Below are 12,069 nucleotides of genomic sequence, written 5' to 3'. Positions count from 1 at the left end.
TATCTGTAAATAGTGGAATTTAACTACAAACGTACTCTTATCAACCAAAGGGGTCAACCCTTTTGTCTTTTGTCATATATGTTAATAAACCAAACTAAACTAAACCGCGTCCAACAAATGGCTATAGCCAGCCAAATGACGAAAGCCGCGTAGATCATGCTGGCTGCAACTGCGACGCATCAAAGCTGAGAAAGATATCAATATCTTAGAGCTGCCGAAAAAGAAATCTTATCGCCCTAAGAACCGTCAGCGCTGGAGACGCGTTCTCGTGAAGACGCAGGAATGCTTCTCTTGATAAAGGAGCTTCTATAAGCCAATCAGCAATGGACCGTGTCCTCCCAACTATGCATGCCTACAGGATGAGAGTCCATTTACCGATAAACCAGAGGTTTTCATAATGAAATTTCTATAAACTGTTGAACGATAAAGGAACCACGAAAATCAACCGGAGCTGAAACTTATCCTGGTTTCAGCGTTTCACCTGGCTGTCCGTCTCCAGTTTCTCGGACGTCCCATACTATCCACGTCTTGCTCCACTTGGTCTAACCATCGAGCACGCAGCGCAGCTCTACGTCTGGTACCAACCGGCTTCGTGGCGAATACCATTTTTGCGGGGTTATTGTCCAGCATTCTTACAACATGTCCCGCCAATTGCACCGTGCCAGCTTTAGCCATAATTTCTTTTGTGTTAATTGTACTTGCACTTTTCTAGGGCGGCTAGTCAGGCCTTCCTTAACCCCTGCATCCCCGGAAGGCCGTCGTACACAGCACTGTTCAGAGTCCCACATTGCGCTGGTACAAAGGAGATGATTCACCGCCTCTAACATGGATTATAGACACCGTTTTGAGTCGTTCCTTACAGACGTAGAGGTACAGACGTTCAGAACCCACATTCCCTGTCTGCATACCACCAAGTTCGCACTAGAATTGGTTACTCGATATTCCCTTAGTCACCCGTATCCCAGCTGGTACTGCGAGAGTTTTCATAAGTGCCAAAGCCATAGCACAGGCCTAACACTCGTTTTCCATTCATCGTACCGATTAAACCGTCATTTCAAATTTGGGCTTAGTTGGGAATGTCTCCGTTTTGGTCAAAGTGGCGCTTTTGACGAAAGAAGGGGAATTCCCCATAAAAAATACTTACTACTTCGAGGGATACTCATGTTGCTATTTGGGAATATCGATCATAGATGGTGCTAGTATTCAGGCTAAATGTGAGGTACGATCATTTTTGTTGATTTTTCTTCCAAGAGTTATGTCTGTTTGTCTGTGGCCATAGCTTTGTATACTACTTTATGCTCAAGCAATTCAAAGTCCCAATAGCCGTCATTGACTTTTTTGATTTCATATAATAGCAAAGCCTAGATGCTACATTCCGTTATCGAAATCTGACCTTCTGTTTTTATACGACAGACTTCGCAGCCAGCTGTTAGAGTGCAGAACAATTGCAGGGCCAGTTGCTACGATCCTATTGACTCTAACAGCCTCTCCCAGTCGGGATTCGAACATACGATGACTGGCTTATTAGGCCAGCATCATACCTCGGCCAACAGGGAGGCTTTCGTATAATATAAGAGCCCTATTCGGGCTGTAACGAAACCCCCAACGCCACAGTGGCAACTAGCAAATAATTGTAGTTTCAACGCTTCGCCGCCAGGGGCAACTCAATGTTGCGTACAATTTTGACAGAAAGGAAGTGTAACCCGCTTAACCGATAAACCGGGGGTGGCTAGCTGTAGGTAACAACTGTGAACGATAAAATAAATTGCGTCATTGAAATTGCGTCAGGTAAAAGGATCAGTAGCCCGTTCTGTACTCAGGAATCGTCTCCGTTCAACTCATGTTTATTTGTCATGTGGATTTAGTTGATTTTCGGGTTTTCTGCGTTGTGCGTTTCACCCTACTTTCATTTAGCCATAATTAGTATGAAACACTCGTAGGATTAATGAGCCAAACAGAATGGTACATCAACGCGTCCGTCAGCGTTATTCTGATAGTTTTTCCATGGGTTTACTGTCAAATTGACGCTGACTGCTGCGTTGACGCTGACGGCTGCGTTAACGTAGCATTCTGTTTGGACCTTAAGACGTGTTTTCTAGTGTCCAAAGATGGATGAATAAAACATAGTAGGCTGAAACGCGTAACGCAGAAAACCTGATACTGTTTCATTCCCTCACCAAAAAAAATCAACTAAATCCAAATATACAATTGAACGGTGATTCAAACATTCGAGAAAAAAGTCCATTCAACTCATCCTATGGCTGTTCGTCGCCTGCCTTGAGTCTGCATAATCTCCTTGAGTCGTAAAACGGCTTCCACTCGGTCGGACCATCCTATCCGATGCGCCCTTCTTCGACGCGTTGCTGTGGGGTTATCGTAGGAAACCATTTTCACTTAGTTGTCGTTAGACATTCGTACGATGTGCCCAGCCAGCCGATGCCGGTCGGTTTTGGTGGTATGAACGAGTTGTGCCTATTCAGCAATTAATGGTTGTTCGTCTTCTCCTTATTCTATCATCCATCCACTCCACCGTAGATGGTGCGCGACACCTTGCCGTTCAAAGACACCAAGGGCACCCGTGTTCTCCACGCGCATTAGCTATGTCTCGTGACCAAAAATAAATACCGGTCGTGTTTGTGTATTTCGTGGATAGTCAACTTCGTGGTGCGGCAAAATTTATTAGACCGAAGTGTCTTCCCGGGGTCTAACACAAGACCAGGGAAGATCTACCCCAAAGTCTACGGCCTCTTCCTGGTTCTCTGCTGAAAATAGTTTTACCTACTCTTTCGTCGGGTATTGTCATTTTACTTCGTGACTTATATCGTTGTCACGTTGACGTTTAACTTGATCGTACGCCGCCTTAAAGTCCACAAACAGATGATGCGTATGCAAGTTTTACTCCCGGAATTTGTCTATTAACTAACGCAGGGTAAATATCAGATCCGTCGTGCAGCGAACCTCACGAAAACCAGCTGGGTTCTCGCCGGCGAAGGACTCCGCTGACGGTCTCAGCTTACAGAACAGAATACGGGAGAGCGCCTCAGCAATAGTAGTAGAATTGAGCAGTGTAATGCCTCGATAGTTCTTGCACTCGAGTCGATGTCCTTTTTTAAAAAATCAGAGGGGTTGTGTACAAGACACGACCGCATATATAGGTGACGCAGGACTACGTACGTCTCTTTGTAGTGATATTGGCATGTATTCATGCTTGTAATCATTCGATTCTTCCTGTATACATACTCTATGCGACATATATACATGTTACATGCGTTGTTTAGCATTGGGCGATACTGTATCTGTATCGAAAAAATCGATACTTTTGAGCCGATACATCGATATTTTGGATCGATACTGAGCGTCCCGATACCGGCCAGTATCGATGCTAAAACGACGATATTTGTATCGATACCTTTATAGTAAATGCTAGAGAAACTAAAATACTTTACTTATTCTAATGCGATGTCCATTAGGATTTCACCTGCATAACAATGTTCCGCCAACAAACTCGATCCATGGCTGTCCGCCTCCAATTTCTCGAATGTCCCACACTTTCCAGGACTTGCTCCATATGGTCTAACCGTCAAGCACGCTGCGTACCTCTGCGCCTGGTACCAACCGAATTCGAGGCAAACATCATTTTTATGGGATTGTTTTCCGGCATTCACACAACATGTCCCGGCCATTGTACTCTTCCAGCCTCAGCAACTTTCTGAATACTGGGTTGGCCGAAAAGCTGCGCCAGCTTGTGGTTCATGTTTTTCCTCCATAGACCGTACTCACATACACCACCAAAGATAATCCTAAGCACACGACGTCCAAAAGTGACCAGTCTCCGTCGAGCATTGTCCACGTTTTGTGCCCGTAGAGTATCGGTCTTATTTGCGCTTTGTACATGGTACATTTGGTACAGAGATGAAGCTTGCCAGATTTTAGGGTCTTGTAGAATCCGTAGTAAGCACGACTTCCGGCAAGAATACCTCTGCGTATTTCTCTGCTGCAGATGTTATCCGACCACCTCGAACTCGTAGAAATTAAAATAAGAGGTGTACCTAATTACTGCGGCAGCTAATTTTTTTTTTCGATAAATAAACTCTGCAAAAATAGATGCATTCCTAGTTCCAGTCTTAAATCAAATTTTAAGTAAAACTTCAATTTCAATTTGAAATCTAATTTAAAGTCGGATTTCTTAGGTGATGTAAAAATCAAATTCAATTTCAAATCCTATTTCAAGTCCAATTATAAGTCCGATTTAACTCCAATTTCTGGCAAAATTGTAAGTATAATTTCTAGTCAAATTTTTCATCCAATTCACTATTAGTTACTAGTAAAATTTTAAGTTCTTTATTATGTCCTATTTCAAGTTCAATTTCATGTCTCATTATAAGTCCTGTTTCATGTGTAATTTGAAGTCCAATTTACATATTCTAACTTGAGTTTAACTTCGCGTCCAATTTTAAGTGTGATTTGAAGTCCAAATTCAAGTTCCACTTCAAGTTTAATTTTAAGTTAAATTTAAAGTCTTACTTCCAGCTCAATTTAAAGTAAAGATTCAAGTTGAAATTGATTCAAACTGAAGTCCAATATCATTTGATCATCAATATCAATTTGAAGTTCAATTTTAAGCATAATGCCATGCTCAATTCTAAGTTAAATTTCAGTTCCCATTTCAAGTTCAATATCATGTTAAATTTCAGGTTCAATTTTAAAGCCTAGTATCGACCTGAAAAGAAATGGGCAAAAAGATAGGCCAAGAAATGCTGAAGAAAAGATTTTCCGTTTGCGATTTCTTTACCAGTATGCACCTCACAAGAAATATTGTTTTACTTTCAGATGGCGCAGATTTACATGCTAGTGAATTGAAACGTCACTTTTCCGTACGGAATAATATCCGGCGCAATTATTATCACAAGAAAAAATGATAGATAATTGCTTGCCTTGCAGTTGTAAAAATTTCTTCGGTAAATACCAGGATTTTTTCTTGAGCTGTTTTCTTTTCAGCTGGATACTAGGCTTAAGTAAAATTTCAAGTGCAATTCCAGCTCCGATTTTAAAATTAATTTCAAATGCGATCAATTAGACAACTCGCAAGTTGCTGAGTGAAGCTCTGCTTTCCTCAATGGATGTAACTATCTTGGCACTCGAAGATGGATGTGGTTGGATACGCTAGACCGTCAATGAAGCCGCAACTGCGTTGTTAAGTGAAGAAACCCCGAGTGCATGAAATGACTTGACGGAGATGAACTGGAAGGGGTTGATGAATTCATAAATTAGGGATCTCTGTCAACCGCCGTCAATCATATGAGTAAGCAGATTCAACTACGCATTCTAGCTAAGTCAGGTCTACTTTTCCCTTCGTAAGTCATTTCGATCAAGGAGCATAAACAGTACGCAAAATATAAAAGCATTTGCTAGCGCTTGGCTGAGTGGTCGATTTCTGGTCGGCCCGGCCTGTTTTTCACTTGCAAAGCCGGTGACTGATCAATCTGGCAAAAAGTCGGTTTACCAACTTAAGAAAACGGATATGTACTTTTTGCCCGATTTTTTAAATTTATTTTTCATTTCCATCATTCCACTAGATTTTCTAATAAATTTTGTAGCAATCCTGAGCAATTCGTTGCAGTTTCCGGTCAAAAGAGTTTAAAACCGCAGGCCTGACCAGTCCGACATCAGCTATTATTTCGTTCCTAACGAGATTTCGTATGAGAACGAAAGAGAATCAACAGTAGTAAAAGCACACGCATATAATTTTCTAAAAAATTAAGCTAAATAATAAACAAAAGTGTGGTTTCCGTTGCACCTTGTCAGTGTATCGATACCGATATCGATACCACTGGTATCGATACTTGCCGCCCGATATTTCAACGGGATCGATACCTTTACAAAAATTGTATCGATATTCGAATATCGATGCTTTTCGCAGTATCGCCCAATGCTAGCGTTGTTTGTAACATTTATCAAAGTAGTAACATTGCATACGTTCAATTCTCAAAAGATTGTGCATTTGAAAACCACTTAACAAAATCAAGAACACAAACTATTACTTTCCTGCTACCTTACTGAAATTAAAGATTGTTTTTATTACCCATGGTTCCCCACGTTGAAGGGATTTTACCAATTCAATCCTATTTTATCAACAGGACATCTTTTCACTACACTTCTAATGAAACGGCAAGCATGCGTATTCATACAGAGTCGTATTGTAACCGAACACTACAGCTGTAGCACATTTTTCCAATACAGATATCAAATTCGCCTAGGTTTAATCGTCTCGCAGTAAAGAATTTGCAATCTGTTGGGACAGTGAACTTGTGTCATTTTTTCTGGCATACTTCCCTAACACAGACATCAAATTGGACTAGGTTTGATCGCGTTCGCAAGAAATCTGTTGGCACGAGGGGGCTTTAACACTCTTTCTGGCGTACTGCCCAAGCAAGGACATCAAAATGGTCTAGGTTTAACCGCGGTGATAAGAAATCTTGTTGAAATGAGGAAACTTCGTCACTTGTTTTGGCTTACTTCCCAAGCACAGATATCAAATTGGTATGGGTTTAGATCATCGTAAAGAATCTTCCAACCAATCACGAAGCGAGAATTCTGGTAAAACATAGGTTCATTATTTTCAATTTTTCAATAGTTCAACATCAAGAATCCATACTTTTCTTCATTTGGGTCAATTCTTAGAAGATTTTCCGATCGATTGATGTAAGAATATTGAAAATCGATCGGAAAACCGCTGAGCTATTAGCGCTCAAAACCTTTCATTTTTCGTGACGCTCGCATTTTTCGATTTTTTGGAATGACACCCTATCTCAAAACTTACCGTAAGACGTAGTCCTACGTCAAAAGTGCAAATGACGCCATCCAACCAATTTTCAGGGCAATGGTTCTTCCTCCTAGATCCTGACAACAGTCCGGTGTTCGGCTCGTCGGTAGCCGGTAAATTGTCCTGTGAATATAATTAGATGCCAAAATACACGACGACGGGTGCTTTCGGATAGGCGCTGGGAATACAGGATTCTCCAATTGAGATGGGATAACATCGCAGATACCATTGCTATTTACGAAAATAACTTCAGGAAATGGAAAAAAACTTTCCAAAGGTTAATTGCCTGGAGACTAACACAGATATGGAACCACTTTGATGATGATGACTCCCAGATCTTGACAATAATCCGGAGGGTTGCTTCATATAGCTGCTCACTCCCCGCTTTTAAAAGTTCAGCCGGGATACTGTCCTTCCCTGTGGCCTTACCGTTTTTCAGCTCGCTGATTCATATTTCATTCAATTATTATTATAAGAGTGAGTGTGTGACAAGCATAGCATATAACGATTACGCCACTTTCGTAAGGGTACGACAAACAACCGCCGGTGCTGTGTGCTTACATTCTGCTACCTGCACACTCGCGAGCATACAGCCTCATTTGCATCTTTCTGTACAGCCAGCTCACGAATCCAATACCTCGTACGCTGTCAACAGTGCAAGCGGCACACCAAGATGTATGGATACAGATTTTGCTTTACTTCTTCTTTTCTATTCATCGTACGACTTCGTTTATACACACGGGCAAGAGAGCGGACCCTCACGAGTGATGAAGTATTAACTGACAACCGTCGCGGATAGCTAAATACACACTGGCAAAAAATCGTCGCAGTGCATCAAAAAAATAAGCGCGAGAGTCCGAAGGAAATGTTCTTGCCAGTGTGTTTGTTAGAACGATAACGTGTGTCTCTCTAATCTCTAGTCTAATCTTATACTAGAGCAGTCAATGCTTGAAAGCATCCTCGGAAATGACGATAACTTGAATCAATCATTTTTCTTGTCGACGGCTGCAGCATGTACCGCAGAGATATTAAGCGGAATCAGAATTAGCACTTAATTCTATTCAACTCCTTCAACGTGGACCTCCCGTACCAGACGCTTCCCATATAGATAGTGATTTATTTTCAGTCGTTGGGAGTATTTTCCAGACTGTAATTGGTTAAGGATATAGCGCTTTATTTCGCTATCTGAAAATATATTTAAGACCAAAAATATTAGTTTAAATAATGTAACACATGAAAATAAAGTCGTGTAGTTCAATGGCTGTCTATTACTATAGTTGTTAAGATCAGGAACTGAAAACCAGACGAGCCCGCATCTCCTAGCCTAGCTACTCAGTTAAACAAATTGGAGTATTTCCAGTGCCACGTCTCTAGTGCGCTGGCTTAGCCTTAAGAAACTCTTTCTTACAGATCTTCGACTTCGACAGTGCAAATCCCTTGCAGGTCAGGAGATTCTTAGCGAATCTATCAACAATAACAAGCTTAAATGGGATAATTCCACAAGACCACGTAACCACAACTAGAACTAGAATATTTATCAGGAAAGCTGCCCAATTCATTTTCACACACATACGTTTCGTCATCCATAAGGAAGCTCTCTGGTACTTCGTTAGAACCTTGTTGTACAACTTCCGAGCTTTTGGTTACTAGGTTCTGCTTCAGTGTGCCGGTTTGATTGAAAGATCAGTTTCACACACACGGCTTTCAGACGGAGTCCAGACGGTACTCTGCTCAATGCTGTCCGGTTCCTCTAAGACGTTTACTTTGACCCATCCGAACGATAGGTTTCCGTTTCACGGAACCGTTTGAAAACACTGCACACGGTAGACTTGGCCGAATCCAACTGTGTCGTAACTTTTAAACCTAACAATGTTGGATTTTCAGAGTGGATGTCCAAAACTAATTTTCTTCCTTCGGGTTACATCTTTTAGAATCTCTCAGGATATCTTTCTTAACGAAGTGATGTCGAAAGATTCTAAGTTTGACTAGCTATGCGTTCAGATAGCAAGTGAATCCAACGTTACAATAGGCGATGGAAGGGAATCGGATGACGCCCAGTAGTTTTTTGAGCAGACCGTTTCGAACTCTCTGAATAGATAAGCTGGTAGCCCGTTTCCCATATTCAAAGCAGATTCCCAAAATTTTACGTCTATCCCGATTTTGAACGAGATAAAATTCGTAGTGCTACTAACTAACTATTCTGAAATTAAATACAAAAGAAAACTTTCCAATTAAATTTTAGTATGTATATACACTTAGAATACACACATAGAAGAATTTAAATGGAAAGTTTTCTTTTTTATTTAATTTCAGGTTTCGTATTCTACTAGGACGCTCTAAAAAATTCACTTAACTATTCTGTACAAAATGGGTCGAAGGGTCCCAAAATTTCATAAAACGATACGAACAAATGAAATTTGAAATTGTAAGCAAATTTTGTTGTACGACGGCAGTAAACTCGTTCGATAAATTCGCTTGAATTTAATTAGAGTAGAGTTGTGCTTTTAGATTCACACGTGCTGCTTCGGTCAGCAAATTCGAAATAGTTCTTTGTATCTAACCAGTAGTTTTATCTGTGGATTTAGTTTTATTATTGTTCACATTACTCATTTTCTTGTAGTAATAGGTAGAGAAGTCATAAATTTCAATTAATTCACAAAGTTCTTTTAATATTGCAAATTCCTACTTAGTATTCATTAAAACATCATTCACTGTGCTAACCGTTCACTAAACTCACATTGTGTGTGTGTTTAACCCAAAAAAAACGAAAAGCTACAAAGCCCTGATACGCCAAACAGGCCCAAATAATTCACATCTCTATGGCTTGTTCCATTTCTCGTTAACGCGTTCACTTGTAGGAGTGGCTTACTGAACTTCTGTGCCGTTGCGCTAGCGCTCAACGACCAGGGTTACCGAGCGGTGGGAATCCGCATCGATTCCGGCGATCTGGCTTACCTGAGCTGCCTTGCGCGGGAAACTTTCGAACGGATTTCCGAGTGCTTCAAGTTGCCCTGGTTCAGCCGGCTCACCATCGTGGCATCCAACGACATCAACGAGGAGACGATTCTCAGCCTGAACGAGCAAGGTCACAAGATCGATTGCTTTGGCATCGGAACGCATTTGGGTAGAGCGTGGTTTATTTGATCGGAAAATTTAGAGACTATAAAGACATTATTATTTTTAGTAACTTGCCAGCGACAGCCGGCGCTGGGATGCGTCTACAAGATGGTCGAAATTAACAACCAGCCAAGAATCAAACTCAGCCAGGATGTGGCCAAGGTAACCATGCCGGGTAACAAGAACGTTTTCCGCCTGTACGGCGCTGATGGCCACGCTCTCATTGACCTGCTGCAACGGGTCGACGAAAGTCCACCGGAAGTGGGCCAAAAAGTGCTTTGCCGTCATCCGTTTCAGGAATCCAAGCGAGCTTACGTTAGTCCGGCACGCGTAGAAATCCTGTACCAAGTGTACTGGACCGACGGACGTGTAACGCAAGCGATGCCATCGTTGGACGAGGTGCGCGAAAGAGTGCAAAATTCGCTGCGGACCCTACGGCAGGATCATAAGCGTACACTTAACCCAACGCCTTACAAGGTAATTTCGAGTTTTAGGGCTAGGATTTTAAGTGTAACACTTGTGTTTTCTTACTTGCAGGTTGCAGTCAGCGATAACCTATATAATTTCATACACGATCTCTGGTTACAGAATGCCCCCATCGGCGAACTGTCATGATAAGTTAGCGCTACGCTATGATATCACCGATTCAATTGCCTTTGAATCGCCTCAATATTTGTTACGTAACGCGGCAAAGCAGCGTTCGTTACATTTGGTAGCTCTTTGTATTTCTTTTAGAAATATTAAGAAAGGTAGAAAGTACATTGAAAAATCGCACCCGAACTTTGCACAACATAATATTTGAACAGAGAGATTTACTGCAATACAAACCAGAACAATTTATGCTATAGGATGATGAGTTCAAACGTATTTACTGCAAAACTATTTTCAAAATGAAGGCTTATTTTTTAGACAAGGAACAGGTTCAGATTATGGTCATTCCAAAGCGATCTGCTACTAATTCTACGAATCTTTGTTTTAGAAACGCTATTTTAGTTTAGGAGCTTTACCCAAAACAAAGTACAACATTTTTCGAATTTTGTTTTCGAGAGTTTTGAAACTCACAAGTTAGCTTTCTATCACTATATTTAGACATACAGATTAATTTTACTACGGAACAGTAAACCAATCTACCAATTAACAGCAAAAAAACAAGAAATATTGAAGCCGTACTAATCTTAAACGCAAACAGATACACAAGTGTTGTATACAGCACACATATTTTCTGTTCAGTGATCAACCAAACAATACAAAACACAAGTTATCGTGCCTTCGAACACTACACGGATTTTTAAGTAAAAGTTTAGCGGTATTTTAAAAACAAGAACGTTATATCTCTAGAGCGTACAATAGCGACGCGAACAGGATTTCAAGTTAGTTTATTTCGATTCTTAAAAATAAGCTTTCATTCGATAGAGCACTGGCCGAGAAGACAACTGCAATCCAAATGTTTCGGTTGATAGATGATACAGTGTACCTACAATTTACAAGCTTGTTGAGCATGCTAAAAACTAGCTGACGTTCGTACATTACATATTTTTAATTACCTACCCATAGGTAGAGGGTCCACGGTATTGAGGAATTGTATAATTTTTATAGAATGAAAAGTTTGATACGAAGTTTAAATCCTTTTTAATTTATAATTACGAAGAGTTTAGTTTTTGAAATTTATAAATTTTTCTTCATGGTTCGTTCTGGTATTTCTATTTTTTATCATCAACCGGGACGTTAATTTTTTTCTTTCCTCCAATCTGATGATTCTAAACCGATTGTTGAAATATGATAAAGTAGCAGCGATTACAACAGTACATAATAATTGATTAGAAACCCATTATCGCATCTATACATGTAATAAAGCAGTAAAAATACACACAGCAAAACCCACTGATTAAAGTATGTAGCAAAAATGCAAAACCAATTGAGTAGAAGGAAAAAAAGCTTAAACGCAAATGGTGAAAATGAAAATTGAATATCTACCTAGTTAAATGAAATTTGTGCGAGCTCACCATGCTCTGGGCTTCGATAAGTACATGTGAAACAATATAAATAAAATGTTATTTATTCAAGACCACGCATCTGTTTCAAGTTGTGATGCCACACCATATTTTTGTTTTTTAGGCAACTTAAAAAAG

General features: G+C 40.4%; 1 protein-coding gene across 2 annotated transcripts in view; it reads left to right on the top strand.

Annotated features, from left to right (window-relative positions):
* The window catches only part of LOC128741697 (nicotinate phosphoribosyltransferase), a 48,103-nt gene extending 36,098 nt beyond the window's left edge, over positions 1–12,005 (top strand). For both annotated transcript variants that reach the window (XM_053837676.1, XM_053837675.1), the window contains 3 exons: positions 9,682–9,947; positions 10,008–10,417; positions 10,478–12,005. In XM_053837676.1, the coding sequence (XP_053693651.1) occupies positions 9,682–9,947; positions 10,008–10,417; positions 10,478–10,555 (754 nt within the window). In that variant the 3' untranslated portion in view covers positions 10,556–12,005. The remainder of the gene's footprint in view (positions 1–9,681; positions 9,948–10,007; positions 10,418–10,477) is intronic.
* Positions 12,006–12,069: the final 64 nt, after the last annotated feature.

This window comes from Sabethes cyaneus, chromosome 3 (assembly GCF_943734655.1).
Source record: "Sabethes cyaneus chromosome 3, idSabCyanKW18_F2, whole genome shotgun sequence".
NCBI lineage: Eukaryota > Metazoa > Arthropoda > Insecta > Diptera > Culicidae > Sabethes > Sabethes cyaneus.
This window is presented reverse-complemented; position numbering and strand designations above follow the sequence as displayed.